The sequence below is a fragment of the Euprymna scolopes genome, chromosome 36 (assembly GCF_053919585.1).
Source record: "Euprymna scolopes isolate OS-2025 chromosome 36, ASM5391958v1, whole genome shotgun sequence".
NCBI classification, from domain to species: Eukaryota; Metazoa; Mollusca; class Cephalopoda; order Sepiida; family Sepiolidae; genus Euprymna; species Euprymna scolopes.
This window is the reverse complement of record NC_136517.1, coordinates 70683895-70711555: the sequence shown is the minus strand read 5'-3', so window position 1 is coordinate 70711555 and position 27661 is coordinate 70683895. Positions and strand designations below refer to the sequence as shown.

General features: G+C 36.8%; 1 protein-coding gene across 1 annotated transcript in view; it reads left to right on the top strand.

Annotated features, from left to right (window-relative positions):
- LOC145260571 (low-density lipoprotein receptor-related protein 6-like) overlaps positions 1–4804 on the top strand; it is a 216360-nt gene extending 211556 nt beyond the window's left edge. The window contains exons 15-16 of the mRNA XM_080118842.1: positions 595–794; positions 3086–4804. Coding sequence (XP_079974968.1) covers positions 595–794; positions 3086–4655 — 1770 coding nt within the window. The 3' untranslated portion in view covers positions 4656–4804. The remainder of the gene's footprint in view (positions 1–594; positions 795–3085) is intronic.
- Positions 4805–27661: the final 22857 nt, after the last annotated feature.

Genomic DNA, 27661 nt, shown 5'->3' with positions numbered 1-27661 from the left:
TTTTTTTTTTTTTTTTTTTTAAGGAAAGTACATGTTTATATTAGGACTCTTTTTCTAAGAGGGGAAAAGTGATTTTTATGCAAATAGATGGTCGTAAGGGAGGTAATTAAATTGCCTTAAAGCAATGTAGTTATCTCCCCTAAAACGCTAATAAAAGTTTAATTAAAAGGATTAATTCAGAGAAGAGTATATTCCTTAAATCCATTAATTTATATAGAAACAAGTTTTATGCATTTAATGAACGGCTTGAATTAAAAAATCTGGTTTGTATTCTCTTTTTATAAGTGATGTCTATGCACTAGGTATGTTTGGATGGGCCAATAAGCAATTGAGTGTAAATACAAAATGGAATTGATTTCAATCATGTGACTGCTACAGTCACCACAGGCCTTGGCCTAAAGCCACTAGAAGATAAGGGTTACTCGATTGGGTTTAGCATTTTGGAGAGATGGAGAAAAATGATGCCATCTTTTGCCATTGATGATTTTCATGGATGCTTATGAGACTGTTATATTGAATCGACTGAGAACAATTCTGTGAATTTATTTTTGTGACATTTTTTTAACATTTCTTTTGACATTTTTTTCTCTTCAGTTATCGACTGTTGTTCCGAATCCTTTGAACATTTTCCACCCCCATGATCTGGCAATCGATCCATTTTCCCATCATATCTACTGGTCATGCTCCCAGAACAATGTTATTAATGTCACCCATGTTGACATGACTGCAGTAGGTACTGTAGTTGGGGGCCTTGAAGAAAAACCCCGATCAATAACTTTGAATTCGGAGCAAGGGTGAGTCCGCAGTTTTGTTTATTTTTTTATTATTTCAATGTTGTTGTCCCAACATTTTGTCATTTTCTACAAAAGTTTCAATTTCATCAGCAACAGAAATGAATCTTTCAATATGGACATTAATATAGAAAAGTATAAAAGATAGCGTAGTGTCTTATGCAATTATCTATACTCCTATTTGTTCGGCTTTTTTTGTGTCTTGATGTTCATATTAAAACCCCTTTTTTTCTATTTATTTATAAAGAAAATACAACTTTGTTATATATGTGTTGTGGAATTGACAAAAAATCTGCAAAAGATCTAGCTAATTTGCATATTGTTTTAAACATTTAGTTTAATTAATTCCCTCTTAGTTTTTTCGTGTTTATTATGGGATGATAATCTTTAGTTAACTATTACGTGTAATCATATCCATGCAGATATTCTACATGATTCATATTGCGTAATATTTGCGTAAAAAGGTTATAGTAAACACAAACCACTTTCTATATATATTTATGCATTTGTTTAAAAATTTTTTACCTACCTCTGTTTGTTTTTGGTTTACAGACATGAAACTTAATATATAGGGTATTCGAACCCAGGCAAAACTTTATATTTAGGATTTAGCCAGGGAAAATTGGTACAAAAATGCAAAGATTACAAAAATGGAATTTGTCATGTGAAGGTTGAACAATAACAGCATTACGAATATGCATGCGTAACATAATAGCTATTGGTTCATGTCTTCATAGGTCAGGCATTAACGTCAAAGGAGAAAGTAAACTGTAAGCTAAACATTTTGGTTTCTATTCTATTCTGGCACACGAGTCATTTTTTTTTTTTTTTTTTTTTTTTTTTTTTTTATAACTTTTAAATCATTATTATATGTTGGGTCCAATATTATATAATAATAAATATAAAATCATATTTAAGCTTATTTTACGACCGAGCAATGGAGGGGATAATTGGGCACGCCAGAATTTTTAAAAATTGGTTCCACAGTAGTCAGGAAAGATTTGGTAAGGTATTTATTAAAGAGTTTGGAGAAAACCAGGGCAACTGCAGCTGAACATTTCTTTAGTAGTATAACAGGGATGAGATCAGGCTCACATGTTTTCAAGGAATCTAGGGTTTTTTTTATGGCATCACAAGCAGGGGAAAGGGCGATTTAAATATAATTATATGCGTATATATTTAAACATCTTCTTGAGTGGTTATTTTTGAATCAATATATTTCCAGTGGTTAGATTAAAAAATATGGATCAAGTAAAGATTAGAAATCTCGTAGCAAAAGACAAAGATTGGTGAACATTTCAAGTGACACCGGTTGTTCAACTTTGACATTGCCGGTGGTTGTTTGTAAACACGTCAAATAGCTTTTATATTTATAAAGATGAAATGTACTATCACAAGATACAAATCTTTATAACTTATTTTTATTAAAAAAAACAAAACTTGCTATTTGCTTACTTCTCAACAAGGGCAAATTAAATACAAGTAGTTTTAGCATCTGAAATTTTCAGCTAATGTTTTGTAATTAATAAAGTTTATTCTTTTTATTTATTTTTATTATAATTATTGTTATTAGTTTTATTAAAAACGTTCTGTGAATATATTTAAAAAAAAAAACACATTCAAAAAGACACCCATTTATTTAAATATATTTTGTTTGAATATGTTTGTTTTGTTACATTAAAATTATTTATTGAGTGAATAGAAAAAAGCTTTTTTTTAATCATTAAAATTTTTGTAAATATTTAATATTAAAAAAAATGTTTTGTAAATATTTTTTATTTTAAATCTTAAAAAGTTTTGTAAATATATTTTTAAAAAATCTTGCTCGTGAACATTCGACCATGTCTGCTATTTGATGTGTTTACAAACAACCAACGGCAATGTCAAGGTCAAACAACCGGTGTCGCTTGTAATGTGTGCCAAACTTTGTCTTATGCTACGGGGTATCTTGGTCCAAAAATATCCATGTCATGTGCTTTATAAATCCTGAAGAAATTGAAATTTCAGGATATTTATTAGTTGATGTCTCATATCTATTGCTAAAATTTCACAAATGTCGAAAGCATCTGAATTTTCAAGACAGGGGGTTTCACTCCCTTTGCATAAAACTAAATATAGTTCACATTATGCACCCTTATGTGTAGCAGCTGGCTTCCAAAATTTGCAATTAGTTTAGAAGTGAATCCCAAACATACAAATATTTAAACATAACTTTTTTTCACACATCAATAAAATTTTTTAAGATTTTTTAATATTTTTTTTTTTTATCTGAATTTGTGTTTTTCTCTTTTCAGTCATATCTATTGGACGAATCTGATAAAACCTCCACGGATAGAAATGGCTGCTTTGGATGGAACGGAGAAAACCGTTTTGTTTGATGATGACCTGAAGCATCCAACGGCCTTAGTTATTGATTATAAAATGCGGCGTCTCTACTGGTCGGACTTGGAGCTAAATCGAATTGAATGTTCTGACTTGTCAGGTGGCAACCGCAAGGTGCTTGTCGGCAGCGAGATTGAGCATCCGAATGGACTGGCAGTCTTCGGACCATACGTCTACTGGATTGACAAGGACCAGCAGCTGATACAGTGGGTCAATTACACCAACAACCGCATCAAGTACCGCATGCAAGGGCGCCGCATCCAAGGCCTAACCGACATCCATGCCGTCCGAATGATTGAGAATGGAGATTTGCAGAAACATCCGTGCTATCCTGACAACGGCCAGTGCTCCCATATCTGCGTGGCTAAAGGAGATGGCACTGCCCGTTGTTCCTGTCCTGTTAACCTTGCTCTCACCAATGATGAGAAGACCTGCTCGGACCCCCCAACGTGTTCACCAGAACAATTCACGTGCCTCACCGGAGACATAAAATGCATCCCAGCTGCTTGGCGCTGTGATGGCTTCCCCGAGTGTAACGATCAGTCGGACGAGAACAACTGTCCAGTTCCCACGGTTCTGTTTCCTTGCAATAACGGCGACACCATCAAGAAAATTCTTGTTTGCAATGGCCAGAAAGATTGTGAGGATGGCTCCGACGAGGAGAAATGTTGTCCCCATGGGCAGATCTATTGCCCGGATGGCTCGTGTATTAATTCGGAGCTGCGTTGCAACAAACAGGATGACTGCTCTGATGGATCGGACGAGTGGGATTGCCAGTTCCCTGGACCAGCACCATCTAAACAGTCAAACACAGCGCAGTACACAGCCGCCTTTGTTGTATGTATTGTTTCGGTTATCATCCTACTGGTGATCGCGTTTGCATGTCGGCGCAAGTCTACGCCTGCCATCGATGACCACGAGATTATGATGGTGATCAAACCCCTGAACCCCAACCCCAAGGCCAACAGCACACCCCCACACAGCATGTTTACACGAGGCAAGTCTGTAGGGACCGGGCTTTCACTCAGCTCGGGTACAGCCCCACTCTATGATAGAAACCATGTGACAGGCGCCTCGTCTAGCAGTTCGACAGTGACCCAATACCCCAAGGAGACTCTCAATCCACCGCCAACACCGGTCACTGAGCGCTCCCTGTGTACAGGTGACTTTTGCTATTCCTCAAACAGTCCCTCCACCGTTCGCTCATTTCGGACGTATAAGTTCCGGCACATTCCGCCACCCCCAACCACCCCCTACAGTACAGATGTGTGTGAGGAGAGTGAACCCTACCCATGTCAAAAGTATTATTTAAACCATTCTTTGGTGGAATTAAGCTATGACTCCGATCCCCGACCCCCTCCACCCTCACCACGAAGTCATTATTTATCGGATGATGTCAGTTGTCCTCCCTCACCCTCCACTGAGCGCAGCTTCAACCCATATCCTCCACCCCCATCGCCTGTGGCTACATCAGATTATTAAAAAAAATGGATTTTTAAATTTTAAACAAAAAAAAACTCTTAACTGGCATATACGTCCCTCGCTGTCATCGGCCATCATGAATCTGCTCTGTGCAGTTCACACGTTTCAAACCCATATAGAACAACGCTGTGCTAATAAGTGACTTGGGCCTTTTTTTTTTCTACCTTGTAAGTAAAGTCACACACACACACACACACACACACACACACTGCATATATATATATATATATAGATGGGTGGGAAAAAGCCGATAAATCAAAATAAAAATCAAATCAAATATTTTTAATATTTCATCTGAAAAGATTCCTTAGAAATGAATGAAGATGTTATTCTTAATTTTTTTACGAAACCTGAACGGAATAAAGTGCAACTGGGTGGGGTGGGAGTATGTTATTTTCAAATTCACAGAAGAAGAAAAACATGGGAGGAGAAAAACATGGGAGAAGAAAAAATGAGAGGAAACAAAAGAAATAAGGAAGGAATATTAATCTCAACATATGAATTTGATTGTATTCTTCCCGTCTGCTTTTTTCCATTTGTCTGTATATTTTATCAGATTTTTTTCAAACTTAATCTGCACACACACACACACATATATATAGTTAATGCTTAATTCCTTTTTCAAACTTAATCTATACACACACACACACACACACACACATATATAGTTAATGCTTAATTCCTTTTTCAAACTTAATCCGCACACACACACACAAACACACACACATATATAGTTAATGCTTAATTCCTTTTTCAAACTTAATCTGCACACACACACACACATAGTTAATGCTTAATTCCTTTTTCAAACTTAATCTGCACACACACACACACACACATAGTTAATGCTTAATTCCTTTTTCAAACTTAATCTGCACACACACACACACATAGTTAATGCTTAAAGAACAAAAGTCTGATTATGTTGGTTTCATTTTTCCAGATGTATCAGCTTCCTTTTTTATTTTTTTTTAAGATTAAATTTCAAGAAAAATATCCACAATTCAAAGTAGCATATTCAACTATTTGGAGTGAATGATCATCTTCATTGATTCTGATATGAAAAAATTATCTATAGTGGATAAAAAATTTTTTTTTCCAACCTATAAGAGATTGGGATCCTCATTCTTATTTTGGGTTATAGGTGTTGAAATAAAGAGAAATTTCTCTAACACTTCAATGAATTTATACTTTGAGATAGTTTTCTTCTAAAGGATTGACTGTAGAAGTTATTTATAATGAAATGTTAACATTTAAACTCAAAACATTTTTTTTTTTTACTCTCATCAAACGACCATTAAATTATATTACAAATTGATTGAAGACATTTTTTAATTCACAAAAATCGGCATAGAAAACAAATCCAGAAAACCTGTTTTTCACACGTTTGAATGAACGACGTTTGAATGAAATTTCTGACTGGTTTCAAGTCTCAATAAGCAGATAATGTAATCTTTTGAATCTGTTAATAAGATTTTTAATGCAAAAGTTTTTCTTTTTCAGTTTAAAACCAAATACATTTCTAACTTCTTTCGAAGTAAGTTTTAATTCATTTAAACACTTTTGCAAAGTTCTAAAAAGATGATAATCTAGAAAAAAGATGGTGATTTCCAAGGCATATTTTTCTAGATCTTTTTTACATATTTTATTGAGACTTAGAAAACGGACAGCACTTTTGCTGATATATGTGTGTGTGTGTATATGTAGGTATATTTGTATGTGTGTGTCTAATATATATATATATATATATATAAAATTTATTTATCTAAAACTGTACATTACATATTCCAAAGACATACCATTGTTTCATTGTGTTTGTGTCAATGAAACCATGGTATATCTTTGGAATCTGGAATGCATAGTTTTAAATAAATAAATTTTCATTTTAGCTCTTGGATTCTTATGATCAAGCATTTTTTTCCCCCGATATACCTCAACGCGTTATATATAATGTGTGTGTATGGTTTAAGACAAATGGAAACACGTGTGTGTCTGGTGTTTGCATATTTTTCACAATGACAAAGTTTGATGGCATTGTCACAGGCATTATGTTTTATGTTACAATGAAAATTGCTTTTCTTTTTTTTTCAAACAAAATCTAAAAAACAAAATGACCTCTTGTTATGATGACAGTGTTGTTATTTGTTGCTACTGATCATGATGACAGTGCTATTTTTCTTGCTGTTCGGAGTCTATGAGTCGGAAAGGGATGAGGACCAATGCACCCACAGAGCCCAGATGCGACTGTCAACATTGTTGCCAGCACTTTTTACTTTCCCTATCCTTTGACCTTCTTCATTATCAGGCACCACAGGTGGCTGATTGGATCGATGGTTAGCTAGAGAGTGGTATTGCAATTCAACCCCCACCTCCAAAAAAAAAAACTTGGTTTATTCAAAGGAATCAAAAAGAGGCAAAGAAATAAAGATTAGGCTACAAAAAAATGAATAAAAATAAGAATTTTTTTATGCATGTATATGTATACATTTTTTTTTTAATTTTTTTTTATTGTATATAGATATACATGTTTTATTTGGAAAACTTTGCATACATATACCATATACATCTTTTTGGTTTCTTTTGTCTACCAGAAATAACACCAACACACATGGTTATTCATGACCTCAGAATTTAAAAGTCAAATTCATCCTCTCCATTTTACTACTGCTGCAACGATGATATTTGGAATGCGTCGATGCAGAAGGCTTTTTGAAAGAGTTCTGTTCTGTCTGCATCTCATTTCATGCACATTGAGGTTAAAGCAATTATCTCGATCCATCAACATTTTCTCTTTATTCTTGGTAAAAACTCATGTAAACTTGTATTGTCAACAACCTACCTATATAATTCAGAAACCTTATTTTGCACACATGCACACACGCGCGCGCAGAGGATGAATATAAAGTTTTTACCATAAACTTTTATTACACTCGATATAAAACAAAAATATCTATTAATAAATCAGTAATATTAAAATAAACAATAAAACATTTTTCCTTGTTTCTTAGATTTGACCTCTGAGGCTGAGGTATTTGTTCCCCTTTGATCTGATTGGAGAAAAGTGAGAAAAGAAATAATACAGTTTTAATTTTCACTCTCAATTCGGAGTGCCCTTTTCTACAGAAAGCGAATTTATTTCTAACTTTGCCCTCTTGCCACAGTAAAAATAGGAGCAAATAAAATAGTTTTAATCTCTGGAAAAATTAAGGAAAATACAAACGGATGTTTTAGTTTACATTAGTGATCCAAATATTATTGAAAACTTAAGTAGACACAGACGGACAGGCAGAATGGTTGAATGTTAATTTTAAAGATCGCTTATGAGGGGAAATAAATCTCAAGGTTCATGCAAGTAAAAATACTTTGGAAATTTTACAGACATAAAATGGAAACATTCAACTTCTCATTTAACACTATCCTACCGATTACCTAATAAAAATTGCTGAAATAACGTCAGTTAAATAAAATTATTAGGAGGGGAAGATAAAGCAAACACATTTAGTTTTCTTTTTATTATCTGACACGATTTGTCTCCCCTTGGATATCTGACTGGTTTCAACAATTTATGTGTAAAAAAAAGATAAGTTACGACGAAAATTTTTGAAATTATGACTACATAAGAAACGTTGTTTATGAGCAAGATAATCAAATTTTTTTATTTAAGAATTGATATGTTTTTTAAGAGATATTTTAGACAGAAACCAGTGATGTGAAATTCGAGACTAGAATTTATACAATAAATTTAGGCGAATTTTTCAAATATTTTGGTGGCAACTTGTATGAAAGGAGGTAAAAAGTTAACCTTCTTTTATACAAGTTGCCACCGAAATATTTGAAGCCATTCATATAAAAATTATAATTAGCAGATGGCAAACATAACCTTCAGTCACAAGCATTCCTATCGACATGCATCTTCATTTGGTCAAATCTTGAGTATTTCGTGTGCACTACACTTGCCTAGTAAACTTAGAGAAGCTGCGATATGGACTCCATTTTCCATTAGTACAAGTGAAAGTCTTACCAACTATCAAAATATGGTCCATAATATATTCGATATTAATAACGAAGACGTTATTCCCGACTTTTTTTTTTCTTTTTAATGATTCCAAAGTTATTAAATTCCAAAAACAAAAACCGTAAACATTTGAGCGTTACAACATTAAATGACGTAGTATATTTTTGCCACGTCATTTAATTGAGTTACCTCCCATTGTTCAGTTTTGTCTTCTGTCAGAATGACGTGTTATTTCTTATGAAAGAGTAATGAAGGCCACAGTCAAAAAAACTCCAACAACTGCTCATTCCATTTTTATTGTGAACACTTTCATCTTTTTTTAATTGCTTACTTTTTTCTTTACAAAAGTAAAATGATTTATTTTTATTTAAAAATAATTTTGCATTTTTAATTTTTTAATTTTCTTGAATTAGGTTTTTCTTTGTTTTTTTGTTTTTTTCAAAAAATTGTTTTAATTTTTAAACACGTTTTACTTATCCCAATCCTGTTCCAATTTATTTTAAATCTCGATTATATTTCATTTTATTTGAATTTTTTCCACCGCAATTCTCATCTTCATTTTCACAACGTTAGTCAATGCAAACTCTGACCTCCATAAGGTGTATCTTGTCGAACTCAGGAATTTCAAAGTTTCAAAGCATGCTCTCGTTCCATCAGCCATGACTGAATAGAGGTTCTAAGTAATTCGCAATTGTATTTTCGAAAATACGATTCCAAGTTCGGCAAGATACACCTGAAGAAGGTTGGAGGTTACACTGACTGAAATGTTCTAGAAATGATAAGACAATGGTCCGAAGAATCCAAATCATATCCAATCATCATCTCCAAAATATAGAAACATAAAACTCAATTTGCATTCGTAGATACGTGATAGATATCATGTTACCATTACGTTACCCACCTCCTTGCCGCCACACACACTTTTTTTCAAGAACCATAGGTTGGTTGATGACGTTTCATGTCTGCCAGGGCATGTGTGATATGTGTGCAGTTTACGAGCGAGATAATCAATGTGTTTGTGTTTGTACGTAAATGTGTTAGCATGCACCAAAGTTTTCTACAAGTCATGACTCCACCCCAATCCAATAAAAAATGCATGGCTAGTCTTTTAAAATCTGAGCCTAAATTCATTTTCGAAATCATTAAAAAAAAAAAACAAAAAAAAAAACTGAAAACAAATCTGAACATCATGTAGTTGGCCATTTGTAATTTTGTACAAAAAAACTTTTTGCAACAATAAAAAGTCTTTCTCTTTTGACGGAACTGAATGAGTAATAAAGATGGCTGTCAGTGTTGTGATTGCCGGCCACTTCTACAGCAAAAGGGAGGGGGGGATCACAAAGAATTTGAAGAATACAGTTCTTCTTCTAATGAAGAACTCTGAACTTGAACACGACTAACAGAGACTATTTTATCTGCAGAATCGCTGTACAGCAGTTTTACTGAATTACAGAGAAAATTGTAATTTTTAGATTTTGTAAAATAAAACTTGATTGAAGTTTTGTGCCTGGTGTTCATTTATTTATTTCAGATTGACATATTTTTACATTTTGATGGCATACACGTTATCTTGAGGAATTGATTACACTGGTATAGTCACGTTGAATATCCATCCTTCTGCAGAAGCATGGATATCTTAAATCACAAGAAGATTGATGGACCAAAAAAAATTTGGAAGCAAGTGATTGAACACAGTGGAATTTGGAGACAGATAACCTAAACTGAGAAGTGCTTACATAACCTCAGAAAACATCTGACAAAATCGAGAAAAGTGACGTTAAATCAATGACTATAGCATATTTTTGTCGGACTCGCAGGTGTGAAGCAAAAATTAAAACAAGATTCAATTCTTATTTAAAATTTCAATTCTATTAAAAAAAAATCTTTGATATGCGTAACCATAACAAAATGAAAATATTTTAAACGAAAAATTATAAAAATTGAACAAGTAGTTCTTTTTTTTTTTTTTTTGTATAAAGAAAATCATTTTAAAGCAATTAATGGGTATTTGTAGGCATTACAACCTGAACCCAACAAGCTTGAATTATTGAGTTATCTCCCTTTGTTTTGCTGTTTAAGATTGTTTTCAAAATGTTGGAAAAGACAGCTGTTCTTTGATTATGCATAAAATTTGATTTTATTTAAAAATAAAACTACTTGATCAATTATCATTTTTGGAATATGATATTTGTTTGGGATTTTTTATTTTGTTTTTAATGTAGTAGTTGTTCAAGTTGTTTACATTAAATTTAAATTTCTTCATGTTGTGGGAGGTGGGCAGGATTGGAATTCCAAAGAAAGCTAATAGCTTTTAGGTATCTGAGCGCCTCTACTGCGAGGGAATGGAGTTTTGCTGCAGTGAATTTCGGGGGGGGGGGGTATAGGTTCTTTAGCATGTATAACATTGAAATCCGTGTAAAGCGAGAACAGAGATGCAACAACAAAGAAAAGGTAGGCAGTGCAACACCTATGAGGTTAGAGACTTTTTTTGCACCCTATCCAATTAGTAGTTGGTACACCATGGTGATTCTATAGAAATATAGAACCCACGTTTTTTGCAGCAGATTTGTATTTATTTAAATGTGACCTGTGACGGAATCTCAAGGATGGTACTATATCTTCTGCCAATCTTATAATTGTTCAATGAAAAGGAGCTTGGCATTAAAAATAATTTGTCTGAAGATCATTTTTTAAGGATTTGGCGTTTATGAAGAATAGAGTAATGTCATCATCAAACCCAAAAGAATGATACAGGTGAGCAGAACGTGTACTGACTTGAAAAGTCAACCAAGTACAAAACTCAAACTTTTCTTTTTGGTCAATGTCCAGCAGAACAAACTAATTCTCTCCAAATGATATTTAATTGGGATTCATTATTGAGATGAGTATTATTTATTTTATTGCGGATTATTATCCTCATCTTAGTTGTTGTTTCACGACGTTTCGGTCAACTATTCCTCTGGCCTTCGTCAGGTGGTAACCGTGACGGGATAGGAACTCTGAATCTCCTAACAATTACTGCCATCCATAGTTGTTGTCTCATCATGTTTTTGGCAAAGTAAGCCTCTGGCCGGCTTTGGGTAGGATTGAAACCGCTATCTTTAGACAATTCTCATCTGGAACCGTAGAGATTCAATGTCTGCATCACGAGCCCTGAAACGTGAAACAACTAAGAAAGATGAGGATAAAAGTCGGCAATAAATTCTCTCCAGTCTATATTATTTGGATTCTTCAGACTACTCATTTCAAGGACCATCGCATATTTAGTAAATTTTTGTTGTAAGTTGTGAAGGTTGAAAGTTCGAAACGTTGGTGACACCCAATTGAGAATTATTTAGAACTTCTACCCAGTCATGGCTGACAGAATTTTAGATCTGCAGACTTGAAATTTAGTATTGAGACATGTGGAGAACTTTTTAATCCATATTAATCCCCGAAAAAAGGGCTTCTAAGGTGTAACAATTGGTATGTCTTTGGATTTTCATCAGTTGTTCATCTGTTTTACAAATGCACATGCATGAATTGTTCATGGAACAGATTACTTATGTTAAGAATAAGTACATTTGAAAACACATTGTGTCAAGCTGGCCTAATGGTTATCGTACTTGACTCACTGTCTTTAGGTTTTGGCTTCGATCTCAGCTCGAGTATTTTTATTTTTACTTACAAGAAGTGAACTGTTTAGATTAAACAATACTCACATGTACATGTCTCAGTTTTTGTATTAAAATATGATTTTTATGCTTGTTTTACAACCAGGCAACGTTAGGCAGCCTGCTAGTATATTATAGTTATTTGAGAATGTAGGATATATATATATATATATATATATATATATATATATATATATATATATATATATATATATATATAAGTAATAGCATTCGTGTGTGTGTTTGTCTGTGTGTACAACTCCTCCTGGTCAAGAAATATTGATGCCCATTGTAGGATACTTCTGTCAAAGGAGAGATTTTTTTTTGCATAATTTCCACAGATAGCATTCTTCACATCACATATACATCGACTGCGTTATGGTTATTAGCATTTTAAATAATTAGCTCGATTATATTACTTATATGACATAATAGTCTCATTAATACTGTACTATTTAAAATGTAATTATTTAGTTTATTTTCATTTCAATTTATATTTTATTTAACTTAAATTTACTTATTATTATCTGAAACCTTTTAATTTTCAAACCAGGAAACCAAGGGGAATAACTGTGATAGTTTAATTCTTTGAGCACGTTATTAAATATTTCCTTTAATAGATTTGTTTTCATTTCAAAATATTCTTCTAAGCTGAATTATTATTTATATTTTTAATTCGGAGGTAATTTTTTTTTCGCTTATTCTTAATTTTTAAGTAACCTTTTGGTACTCATGCAGACATAACTCAGAGTCTGCCCGGCTTTCTCCGGAACATGACGCCAACAGTCGGAGTAAACCGAGTGTCGCTGAGCGTCGCCGATGAAAGAAAAGAAAACCTACCTTAAATTTTAAATTTTATTAACTGTACAGAAAAATTTTATAATTTTTTTTTTTTTTTTTTTTTTTTGCTATATATATATTTTTTAAATAAATAATGTTAAAGATTTTTTGCTCAATGTCAAGTTTCTTTACAACTGCTCAAAAAACTTTAAAATGACAACTTTTATAGGTTTTTGGTAGTGCTGAAAACGAATATCACATTTACATTTGGTTGGTTGGTTGTTTTGTTTTACGGCATATCAACCCTTTTCAGGTTATTTAATGCCGAATCTGGTGATTTTGAAGAACGATTTTTTAATATAGTATATTTGTTTTTTAAGTCGTATTCTATTTAACCCATAGTTGGGACCCTAACAGGTGCTACCACTCCGGGTCAGAGTGGACCTGGGAGCAATGGCAATTAAAGGGTGGCTCCACACTCCCTAAGGCCTGCAAGCTGGGGCCCTCACCATCGGATATAGTTTAAGGTCATATCCAGGACCACATTTACATTTAGGGCATGATATGAAGAAATTACTTTTTCAAAAAGTGGGGGATCACTGTCCTATATAAATTTAACGTAAAATGAGCACCCACTTTCTTGCCACCTAATAATTTCTTCATATCATAAAACAAATTTAACTGTGATATTCGTTTTTAGCACCCCCGAAAACCGGCGCTGTTTTTTTTTTTTTTTTTTTTTACTAAGAGATTCGTTCATTTTTTTATATAATAATGCCGTCAGTAAGCTTACACGAGCGTTTTTTTTTTGTTTTTGTTTTTTGAGGTGGGTATTCAATTATAGAACTTGTATAGTTTTTAACATGTGCTTCTGTATTTTAAATTAACCGTTTTCCGTAAGTAACGTGCCGACATTAACCATTAAAGCAGAATCGTTTTTCACATAAATTCTGTTCTGTGAAAACAGAATTTTTGTGAAATATTTAACTGTTGAAGCATCTGTTAACATACATACAAGTTGTATAATAAAAAAAAAAACTATGTTATTGTAAACTTACTGACAGCATAATTAGCGTCCTAAATTATGAGATGAAAAAAATGAACGAATCTTAGTAAAAAAAAAAACAGCGCCGGTTTTCGGAGGTGCTGAAAACGAATATCAGTTAAATTTGTTTTGATATGAAGAAATTACTAGGTTGCCAGAAAGTGGGTGCTCATTTTACGTTAAATTTATATTGGAAGGTGATCCCCCCACTTTTTAAAAAAAATTTCTTCATATCATGAAAATTACTTATCTGCCCCAAATTTAAACATGATATTCGTTTTCAGCACCACCGAAAACTTTTACAAATGTTTTTTGAGGAGTTGGAAAAAAAACTTGACATTGACCGATTTTTTTTGTTTGAGAAAAGGTAAGTCAAATAAACACTTTTTCTTTTCTTTTTTTCTTTTTGTAAAGTTTTTTTTTTTTTTTTTCAAGAAAAATTGAAAAAAAATTTATCTTTGTTTTTTGGGGTGTTATCTTTCTTTTCTTTTTTCTCAAGGAAAAACCTGAAAACTAGAAAAATTGAAACAATTGGGTTGGATAGATTTTTTTTTTTCATATTAAAACAGATATTGTTGTTGTTTCCTCAAACCGGTGTTTTATTAATGGTGTGTGTGTAAATCGTATTCCGTATTCGCGCGGAGGTCTTCCTGTGTTGCTCGTTCAAACGCCCACAATGGCAATTGTAAGCGTAGACTTGGCAAAAAAAAGAAAGGTACCAGTCCGGATGATATAAAGGTTCGGTGGTAGCCTGACACCTCCAGGCATCGCTTACCTTTCCTTGCCCACATGATGCACAAGTTTTCATTCGTGCCAGTAAATTTTTTTCTTGACAAAAGTCAAAGACTCAAGTTGGTGTTTCCAGCTGCTCACTTAAGGCTGTAAAATTCATGTTTTTTTTTTGGGGGGGGGGGTTCTGACGTTAAAGTAGGAAATGGTGTGTCTTTTAGTTTTTTTTTTTTTTTTTTTACTAATTTCTTTTCTTTTCTTCCAAATTGTTGTCTGTTGCTTTGAATTTTCAATTCGTGCGAACATGCGTCGCGTTGAAAACCATCGCGCTACATTGTCCAGCTTTATGTTTCGTCAGACGGCTTAATTTTCTTGGCGACGCTCAGCTTACTTCGGCTGGTGATGTCATGTTCCAGAGAAAGCCGGGTGTGCGCTGAGTTACGTCTGGATCACTCTCAGCATGAGCACCAACCTTTTTTATTTGTTATTGTTGAGTTATCCAGGGGTTTTTTTTTCACTGTAATTACGCCGATATAATTCATCGTTCTATTTATAATTGTTTATTTTTAATAAAAACAAAATCACAGCCATTGAACTATAAGTGTTTTGTTTGCCATACTTATAGGTAATGTGCACTGAACAGATAGCCTAATACTTAAAGTTAAATTAAAATTTTGATATATCTTTTAATTTAAACACAAAAAAAAAAACAATTGGGACGCTGAAAACCTACACAGTAAAATGCTCTTATGGTTGTCAACGGGTTAATGTAGATTTATTTGTAAGAAAATTGCGTTAAAATAACTTAAACGTAATACGGAAATGAACGATGTAAAAAAAAAATGCAGAAAGTATTAAGAATTTTTTATTTGAATAATTTAAACCAGGGTTGCGGAGTCGGATGGTGAAAGTCCGACTCCAACTCCTTGAATTCCTAGAATGCCGACTCCGACTCCTTGACCCCTATATGGAAATCTATTCTGCAGATCCATATACCAGCCTCCCACATTTATTCAGCATTTTATAATTACTTTTCATGTATATCATTTTTTACATTTAATATTCACTCGTATGATAAATATGCTCACGTATACACTCAACCAGCTTTATTTATTTATTTTCATTTATTTTACTCACATTAACTCATAACAAGGCTTGACACCACTTGACGAAAAAAGCTACTTTTTGGGACCATGTCAAGGAAAGATTAGCAATATGTTGGGTTAGGTTACATTTAAACTTCTGCATATCAGTACGACCAGAAAAGCTGGTAGCAGGAAGGGAATTCCAAAGTCTAGCTGTTCAAGAGAAGAGACTATTAGAATAGAAAGCTTTTTGGCATCTAGGGACCTTAACAGTGAAGGGGTGAGATCTTGTTGCTAAACGGGTTTGTCGGGGATATGTACGGGGTACAAGTGCAACGAGTTCATCAGAACACATTCTATTAAAACATTCACAGAGATGCAACATTGTGACGATGGGACAAGAGCTGGAGCTTAGTTGATAACATGGAACCTATCCAAGATGGACAGGCTAGTGGTAGATGCATCAACCCAGATGTGACAACAATACTCCATGCATGAACGAGGTAGAGGGACAGGATACTCTCAGGCGTGAATAGTCTTCTAGCTCGGTAGAGGGAGCCCACCATCTTTACAGCAGTCTTTGCAATGTCCTCTATGTATTTGTTCCAGTTCATATTGTCCACAAAGTAAAATATGGTAAAACAGACCCAAAAAAGGAGTTTGAAGGTAGAATTCTCAGGTAGGGTGTTATTTTTCATTGATATAAGCGGTTCGAGAGGCATCTTGTAATTGTTAAAGGAGAGCAGCTTAGTTTTACTAGCATTAAATGTTGCCATCCATTTGTGTCCCCTTTCAACTATGGTCTGGAGGTCATATTCTAATGTTTTTGCCATTGTCTTAGATTTATGCACATCTGGGTTTCTTTTTTTGTTGTTTTTTTTTTTACATGGAGGTCACCACTTATCAAGGCTCGGATGCCACTTGGGGATCAATGGGATAGTATTGTAGTAATCGTTAGTATTGGCTTTTGATAGAGTGTCTTACTTAAGGGGGCGGTTTGTCAGGAATTTGTTTATGTTGGACATCCAAGTTGTAGTCAGGTGGGAAACAGGCAAACGGAAGAGAGTTCCATTACATCTTATAGAGCATTGTATCATCAGCAAATATACCCATCTCGGACACAATATTATCAGGGAGGTCGTTTTTCAATATCAGGAATAATAATGGTTCAAGGATCGACCCCTGGGACACTCGCATTAATGTTATGCTGCCAATGACAGCCCGTATGCTTCTATTATCTAAGATGGATCTAATTATATTTAGTATACATCCAGTTATAACGTACAATTTAATTTTCATTAGCAGCCCTTTGTGCCAGACTTTGTTAAAGGCTTTGGATGTGGCTCCACCTGCTTTATCCGGTACATGGTAAATGCATTCACAGATAAATCTTAAAGTAGAGCGACATTGCCTGAATCCATACTGTTTGTCAGAGAGAAAATTTGCTTTTGCGAGGTGGTGAACTAGTGTTTCATTAATTAAGATCTCAAAGATTTTAGTGAAGAGGAGGAAAAGATTAATGGGCGATAATTGAGAGGGTTTGTTCTTTCATCAGAATTCATGTATATTGGTACAACAGAGACCATCTTCCAGCTATTAGGGAAGCAAGATTCAGCAAGGCATTTATTGTAGAGCTTGGAAAGTATGAGGGCTAGCTCACTTAAACATTTTTTAATTAGTATAGCAGAGATGAGATCAGGCCGACACACTTTTGAGGTATCTAAGTTTTTTATGATATCGCAGACATGAGAAGGGGTATTTTACATCATCTAATGTGGCTTCAGTCCGCATCGGGAAATTTAGGAAGGAGTTGTTTGTTGGCTCTAAGACAGAGTTAAAGGCAATCGCCAGGACAACAGTTCTGCCTTCTCTGTTACCGTGCATGCAACCTTCTGGTTGTTGCTCAGTGGAGGAATTACTGATTGTCCTTTATTCACTAAACTAGTATAGATTTGTCAGAAATCACGAGTTCCTATCTTTGGCGATTCTATTCTGATTATTTCAGCATGCCTTCTTTTGGCTGTCACTATTTCTCTTTTACAATGATTTCTAGCATCTACGAATTTTGCCTATTTTTATTTGACTTATGACGTACAAACTAGCGGAATGCATGGCTGTCTTTGTGCCATAGCAGCTGAACAATCTGTAGTGAATGAGTGGGGCTTGCATGTGGAAACATGTGCTTCAATTCCCGCTTGGCACACTGTTCAGCAGGAAGAGAGAAGATATCAGTCCATGGGACATCTCGGATGTGATCTCTAATGGTTTCCCACTAAGCCCTATTGTTGTACCTTGCAGTTTTGAGCAATGATTCCTCACCTTGAGGTTGGGATTTAAATGTGATGTCAACTAGGTGGTCTGCGTTTCCAAGTTGACTGAATATATGAAGTGCCATGTCGCGCATGGAAAGGCACCCTGCACTCATCTCTGGTGGGCATTTCCGAGGCCACATTCCTGTGAATGAGGAGCTGGCTGATGGTTTACTCGTGTTGCATGATGGTGCCTATGCACATCCGTTTTGTCTAGCACCTCAATCTAGATCTGAAACTATGAAATAGAATGAAATGACAGCTCAATCCAAAAAATGTTAAAACCAGACACTCACGCCTCCTCCCTTGAAGCTTGCATTTACACATATCCGAGGACTTAGAAGTAACTTAAATGATGTAGAATCATTTCTCCTAGTAAACTCCCCAGATATCTTAGTACTAAGTGAAACTAACTTGCACTCCTCCAACTCCTCTAACATTTTTAACATGTCTGGTTATCTTCCATCTTGTTGTAAGGACTTTAACAGGAACGGACTTGGAGTCTATATTTGTAACACCCTCCCCATGTCTAAGGAATCTAAACTAGAATCAGGTGACCAGGCCTTCATGTGCTTTAAACTAAATTTACAACATAGCGTTAGCTACCTGTATTTTCTTTATTGTTCTCCATCAACCCAGAACTGTACTATAATCAATCATGTCTGACAGCATAGATGTAGCATTCTCCCTTGACACTAGCGCCCAAATACATTATTGACTCCAACACCCACCACAGAAATTGGCTTGGCTTCTCTAACTACACTGACACAGCTAGTAGCATCAGCCATAACTTTGCTATATCCCATTCCTTGACACAGACAGTAACATTCCCGACCCATCTCCCAGATCGCCAGGACCAGCAAGCCTCACTTGTGGATCTATTTCTGACAAGAGATCCTGAGGATTGTGTAACAAATGCTGATTGCCCACTTAGGAATGCTAAACTCTCGACCCCTCAAAATAAAATAAGGCTGACTGGGTTGCCATTAGAGATCACATCAGAGACGCTCCATGGGGAAATATCTTTTCTCTTCCTGCAGAATAGTGCGCAAATGAGACTACTGAATGGTTCAAAGCAGCAATTGAAGCACATGTTCTTACACGGAAGTTATATAGCAAACCCCACTCTCCCCAATGGTTTACTTCTATTTGCGGAGCTGCCATTGCTCAGAGTTAACATGCATACTGTAGATTTATCCAGCATAAGTCCTGTACAAACAGACAAAGTATATAGAAGCTAGAAGCAATTGTAAGAAAGAAGTAGCAACAGCTAAAAGCGAATACACAGAAACCACCAGGAAACACATTGTAGCTCATGATTTCTGGAAAATCTACAATAGTAAGAGTGTAGTAAATAATGGGCAATCAATAATTCCCTCACTATCCAACAATCATGAGGTTGTTTGCACAGCAACTGAGAAAACTAACATGTTTGCCCGTTACTTTCTCTCAAACCCTAGCTCGGACCCAGCAAACCATTCCCTCCCTGATTTTCTTCTGTGGACAGGAACCACACCAGATGATCTGAAAATCACCCCTTTTCGAGTACACAATATCATAAAAAACCTAGACACCTTAAAAGCACTTGGACCTGATCTCATCCTGGCTGTGCTATTAAAAAAATGCTCCACTGAGGTTGCTCCAGTTCTCTCTAAACTCTTTAAGAAATATCTTAACGACTCTTGCTTTTCATGACAGCTAGAATATTGCTTCTGTGGTTTACAAAATCTCTGGTGAACAAACTGACCCATTAAATTATTGCCCAATTAACCTCCTCCCGCTTTTCGCCAAAATATTTGAGTCTTAAATTAATCAAGCTCTAGCTCACCACCTTACAGCTCCTAAACTTCTGTTTGACCATCAATATGGATTTAGGCAAGCCCGTTCTACTACAGATATTCTAACTGTAATCTCTGAACGTATATACCAAGCACTGGATAAGACAGGGGAGGGGAGGGTGGTAGCCCTATATATATCTAAAGCTTTTGACAGGATATGGCATGATGATCTTCTCATGAAAATAAAATCTATGGTATTACTGGACGAATACTTAACATAATTAAATCCTTCTTAAATGAGAGAAGAATCCAGGTTGTCCTCGATGGGCATATGTCCAAAAAATTTGATATAAATGCAGGTGTACCTCAGGGATCGATCTTTACCTGATAAAATTGTCTCTGACATGGGTATATTTGCTAATGACACCACGCTCTATAGCAGGCACGTGGGGAAAACTAATGAGCACATATCTAAGGCAATGGCAAAAACCCTAGAGGAAGACCTTTAGTCTGTAATGGAATGGGGTCAGAAATGGATGATAACATTCAAAGCTGCCAAGACAAAGCTCGTTTCCTTTAATAATTACATGAAACCTTACCAACCACCAATAGCTATGGTTAAAGATACCATACTTGAAAGTACTTTGTCCAAACTCCTTGGCTTAACGTTCACCTGGAACATGAGTTGGAATAAATACATTGAGATCATTGCCAAGGCTGCTGCTAGAAAGTTACTCCTGAAAGTATCTTGTACCTCTATAAGGCCAACATTTGCCCATGTATCGAGTACTGCTGTCACATTTCGGCTGGTGCATCTGCTACTAGTCTCTCACTCCTGGACAGGGTTCTAAAGAGAGTCGCCAAATGTTGCATCTCTCTTTTTCTACAAGTATTTTAATGGCGGATGTTCTGATGAACTACAAGCTCTTGTACCCCCCCCCCGATGAAAATACCCCCGACAAACCCGACAAGCAGCGAAGTGCCACCCCTACACAGTAGAGATCTCCAGATGTAAGAAAGCCTTCTACTCTAATAGCTTCTTCCCCATAATTGATAGACTTTGGAATTCTCTTCCGGTTTCCTGCTTCCCCAACAGTAGTGACATGCAGAAGTTCAAGTGTAATGTGAACTGACATCTTGCTGCCCAACTCCCTACATAGTATCCCTGCAACTTAGGTCCACCTACATTAGTAGCCACCTACATCAAAGTGGCAACGTGCCTTGTTTGTTAGAAAATGTAATAAAAAAAAACTGGTAAAAAAAACAAACAAACAAGAAAATCAAAAAAATAAATTCATTTGACTTAAGGAGTCGGATAAAAAATTCAGACTCCGACTCCGACTCCGACTCCTTGTACTTTTAGAAATCTGACTCTGACTTCGACTTCAGCTAAAACTTCCGACTCCTTCCGACTCCGACTCCGCAACCCTGATTTAAATGCCAAAAAAAAAAACGAAACAATTAGGACACTGAAAACGTACACAGTAAAACAATACATTGTCAACGGGTTAAAGTTGATTTATTTGTAAGAAAATTGTGACAGTGTAGTTGTAATACAGAATAGTTGCAAAACATCAACATCCTTCCCATATTAAATAATAATTTCGAAATAATAGCGTTAATATTTTAGTGCACAGGTCAAATTCTGCAAAAGTAGCGATTTATGTTTATTTGTTTACGCTGTTATGGGTTTATGTTTATGTACGCATGCACAACCGGAAGTCGTGAACCAGATGTTGGGTTACAATACCCATTACAAGGTCATTTGAGTTTTATAATTATATAGATTTTATATAAAATATAAATTTTTTACCATATATGATATCACATACATCGCTATGGTATAATTATTACCATAAATCGGTATTTTTTTAGTTTACCAACCCCTCGGCATTCACCTTTGAATTGTCGACTTTAATAGGGTTTGGGGGACGCTGAGAACGAATATTGCATTTATTTCTTGCACAAACGAGTAGTTATTCATATTTGAAGACATTTGAAGACATTTAGTATCCAACGTAATCACTACAGTTTGGCAAGCAAGATGGCCGCGCGTGCATTTACTAAAAAACACCAAAAAGAGCCAAACAAACCAAAAAATGACCCCAGGCCTCCTTTCACTTTCTCATGATTGGACAAATAATTATTTTTATGATAAATAAAGACATTTATTTTCGTTTTTTGACACAAACCGATTTTTTTCTTCTGACACCAAATCTGATAATCAAACCTGTCGCAAATTTACCGTTTGCATGGTATGAACTCCTGGACCCTGGGACTTTTTGAAGAAATGTTAGTTTCAATAAAGTGGGGGATCACTTTTCTATGATAATTTAACCTAACATGAGCATCCACACGTTGACCCCCCCCCCAAAAAAAAAAACATTTTTGTAGAATCAAGAATCAAGAATGCGCTTACCACTTACCACCACTATGGACCATTTAACTAATTTCAACATATTTATTCAGTAGCAATTAGTGGTATGCTAATTGCCATTGGACCAGCCTACAATTAGACGGGGATGGTGGATTGTTCTATTTTGAGGCGCCTGATTGGCTAAACATGCCAGGAGGGGCAGGTGCCACTCTACAAATGCCAGCTGCTCTGGCATTCAGGGGTTTTACTGTTCTAGACTTCTGCCAGGAACTACACTGTCGATTATTGCATCCATTAAGCACAACATCTTCATTGGATTAGCTGGCTCACCCTAGCAATATTCTACATGGAGCTACGAACAGCCCCTGATTGGAGCAAAGAAGGAATGGGCTTCCTACTCCTTCAGAAACACTGTTCGTGTACCATGGAAAAGGCCCCCATGTGCTACCCAGAAGGTTGGCACCTGGTATTCGTTGGTAGCAGATTTTGCACTGACACAGAGCGCAGGTACACGCCAATAGAAGGCGAAGCAGCAGCAATCGCATGGGCGTTAGAAAAATGCTGTGTGTTTGTTATGGGTTGCCCTAATCTCATAGTGGTGACGGATCACGAGCCACTGAAGGGCCTGTTTAGTGATAGAGGTCTAAGCAAGATCCAGAACCCCCGACTGTTTAGATTGAAGGAAAACCCCTGAGATACCACTTCAACATACAACATTGTCCTGTGAAATGGCATAGAGGGCCCGACGCTTTCTCCCGTAACCCAATGTCTGTGATGAACGCCCTCCTTGACGTATTTCCCTTCCAGCCTTCCAATTCAGATACTTCAGAATCCGAGAACCTCAATAGCATAGTTGAATCTACTGCTCTCATATCAACATTTGGGTACAATGACAACGTAGCGATCACATCACCAGGCAGCAGGACGTCATGACCCACAGTACCAAAAGTTGATAAGTACGGTACAGCAAGGTTTTCCTGAAACACGAACTCTCACTTCACCCGGTCCGTGAGTACTGGGAAGTACGGCACCGCCTCAGCACCCATGATGACCTGGTGCTCTTAGACAGAAGAATAGTCGTTCCAAAAGGGCAACGAGGAAATATACTGTGCTGCCTGCATTCAGCACATCAGGGCATAACTGGAATGAAAACCCGAGCAAACGAATCCATATATTGGCCTGAAATGAATGCCTCCATCCGCAATACCAGGGAGAACTGCATGACTTGTACAAGGATCGCACCAAGCCAACCCCGGGAACCAATTACATTGACACAGTCCCCAGAGTGGCCATTCCAGGAGATTGTCATGGATCTGTTCCACGTTGGTAACCACAGATACCTTGCTTGCGCTGACAGATTAACTGGCTGGCTCATCTTGTACCACCTAAGCCAAGGGCAGGCACATCTCAATCTGTCGGGAGATATTTCAAGCATATGGTTCCCCAGAAGAACTCAGCAGTGATGGTGGCTCGCCGTTCACATCCCTCTCATTCAAGCAGTTTCTAGAGAAATGGTCTGTAAAGCACAGGTTATCATCTGTGGCCTATCCACAATCCAATGGTCGAGCAGAGCTAGCTGTCAAAACAGCCAAGAGGGTTGTAGATGGCAACACAGGACCACAAGGGTCCTTAGATAACGACAAGGCTGCCAGGGCTATCCTACAATACAGAAATACCCCTATACAGGGTATCGGCCTATCCCCAGCACAGCTTCTGCTCCACAGGCGACTTCGAGACTACCTCCCCTCTCACCCGACCCTTTACAAGCCACATCCGGAATGGATCGCCGCGGCTCGAAAGCACAAGATAACCCTGTCTCGGCGCAACATGCGGCTCATAGAGATGTATAAACGTACGGCCCATTCTCTCCGTCCACTACAAAGAAACAACCGTCTCTGGGACATCTCTGGTTGGGTGATTGAAGCCCTCCCCAATCGGCAGTACCGTATCAGAATTGATTGCTCTGGTAGAATCACCTTGCAGAATCGGCGGTTCCTCAGAAAACTTGAGGCTCCCACATCTCCAAAACCCATCCCAAGCGCGCTACCAGGGGCCCCACCTCACATACCCCAAGTGACAGAGACAAACAGCCATGTCGTACCAGACCCTCAATTTGACCTTCGGACACAGCAACCCGGCAGGAACATCACTCCAGAAGAAGTACCTGAACCTCCTAGACCAATGCCAGCCAAGTCGGCGCGGGCACTTGTGAGGCTATTCCCATATAATCAATCTGGCCGTGAGGAGCTCATTCCTCCTCGGAGGCCGTTACCCCCACGTGATGGGAGAGGGGAGATGTAGAATCAAGAATCAAGAATGCGCTTACCTTCCCTCTCCACCATTATGGACCATTTAACTAATTTCAACATATTTATTCAGTAGCAATTAGTGGTATGCTAATTGCCATTGGACCAGCCTACAATTAGACGGGGATGGTGGATTGTTCTATTTTGAGGCGCCTGATTGGCTAAACATGCCAGGAGGGGCAGGTGCCACTCTACAAATGCCAGCTGCTCTGGCATTCAGGGGTTTTACTGTTCTAGACTTCTGCCAGGAACTACACTGTCGATTATTGCATCCATTCAGCACAACATCTTCGTTGGATTAGTTGGCTCACCCCAGCAATATTCTACATTTTTGTTTATATTGGGGCAGGGGGGATGTCGGCGGTGGCCAGGGGGGGGTGTTGGGGCGTTGTTGTAATTGTACTATCTAGAAATATTTCCTGTGAAGGTGTGTTTTGCAATGAGCATAAATAAATGTCAAGGTCAGACGTTTAAAACCAGTCACGGTATGTTCTACGTCTCCATCAGGACAGGAACTTAAGAAAAACTCTACATTTTGGCTCCAAATCAAAGGAGCAGAAATGTAGTTTACCACGATGCTCTTCTATGAAACTGTTCATGCGTCACGTCACCAATTATGCACTTCTTCGATGGGGCGAGGTGTCCGATGGTGGAATCTTCTCTGCTGCATCAACCACCAGACCGGATAGTACTGGACTCAGTTACGGGTTCAGTTATTGGTAATCCTGGGGCGCGCCGACGAAACAGTCTCACAATTCAAAAAAAAAAAATTAGTAATTCAAGATAGGAATTGAAAAAATTTTAAAAATTATAAGTCGAAGTACGAAGGAGAAACAAACGACTCCAGGGAGTAGATTATATGAAATGTATTAAATAAGTAATAAAAAGAAAAGGTATACATATCTATTTATATATAATCTATACAGTTCTGGAATACAAGTTTAGTAGATATCAATGACTGTTACATTTGTGGGGGTCGCCTGGCCTTTTTTTGGGAACTGACTTCCTCCACAAATAATAATAAGAAGAAATCTTATGTGCAACACAAACGGAGGTTTATTTCTGGAATAGAAATAACAAACAATAACAAGTTAAAACATAGTTCTCAATATTTCAGAGTTCTTTTTTTTTGAGTTCATATGAAAGATGGAGAGTCTCTTTTTTGTTTCTTTGAATGTTCAAATTTGTAACATTGACAATATTAATGTTCATCTGTTAAAAGAGAGTATTAATGCGCGGAGCAGTGAAAATGAAATAATTGATGTTTGCACGTGTGGTAAGTCCATATGAGAAAGCGTTGAATGAGTCGGAAGAGTTTAAAGAGACGAAAGAATGCTCGAAAGGCTAAGAGACTAAAAAGATAGATTTTGTGTTTGCGCATGTTTATATTCGATTTGATCGGCTCCAAACGAGCTCTAGAAAATCAGTTTTAAAATGTGTCCTAGGAGGAATTCCATTGGACGAAAGATATGACATGGGGTGCTTTCAACTATGTACGCACCTTTGGTATATAAAGGTCACGCCGGAATTTGCGTGGGTGTCATTTTTCATTTTTTTAACGCGCCGAAACAATCAATTGCACTGCGCGCCTAAATTGTATTTAACGATTTTAAATTTGAATATTAAACTGTGCCAACTGGCACAAATACTCCCCCCAGATTGGAAAAAAAAAAAAGAAGTTTTTTTCAATATATAATGTATTCCTTGAAATGTTTCGGCCAGTGGACTTTCCTACCCGTTTTTGTCGTGGGTTTGGTGTCCTCGTCATTTTCTGCTGGTCTCCCATGTTCAAAGGGAATTTGTTCTGGTGGGGAAATTGTCTGAGGGTATTCCTCAATGTATGCTGGTTTAATTCGGTCGATCACGATGTTGTCTTTCCTGTCTTTCCGTTGGACAGTAAAATATTTTTCACTTCTGTCCAAAACTTGGTATGGTCCAGTGTAATTTGGACAAAATGGCTTTTTGACCGTATCATTCCTGATAAACACAAATTTGCATGTGTGAAGGTCGTTCGGTATATATGTTTGTTTGTCAGCCCTCCTGGTGGGGGTAAATTTGAGAGAAGACATTTTGTTCTTTAATTCCGTCACAAATGTAGCCGTGGGTGAAATATCTGTGTATGCATTAAAATACTGTCCAGGTAGTGTGACTACGGATCCAAAAACTAGCTCTGCTGGTGTGCTTTGTAAGTCTTCTTTTATTGTGTTTCGGATCATTAATAGGATTAATGGTAAATTATCTGACCAGTCCACGTTGTTAAGACTCGTGGCCAAAGAAGTTTTTAGCTGTCTGTGAAAGCGTTCGACGAGGCCGTTTGAGCAAGGGTGATAAGCAGTAGTCTTTATGTGGGTTGTTCCCAACAATTGGTTGAATTCTGCGAAGAGTTTTGATTGAAATTGCGAACCTCTGTCCGTTGTGAGTATTGACAGTACTCCAAAAATTGCTATCCAGTCTTTTAGTATTGTTCCAGCTACTGTCGCTGCCGATGTGTCTTTCACGGGTATGGCTGTTGGCCATCTGCTGAACCTGTCGACTATAATGAGAATGTGGGTGTGTCCTTTTGAGGGCAGTAATGGCCCCACCAAGTCAACATGGATATTGGTGAACCTGGCATCAGGCGCACTGAAAGTGCCCAGCAGTGACTTCGTGTGCCTGTGTATTTTATTTTTCTGACAGGATACACACGTCTTGGTCCAATTTCGAATATCTGCATTCATATTCGGCCAAACAAAGCGGTCTGTTATTATTTTTATGATGGCTCGTTTGCCTGGATGCGACATATTGTGAAAATGTAGAAAAACATGTCGTCTGATGCTTGGCGGTATGTATGGACGCGGTTGTTCTTTTGCTGTATCACAATAAAGTGTTGTTACACTAAAAGGTACGGGCATTTCCTTCAGTTGCAAAGACGTTTTCTGTTGTACGTCAG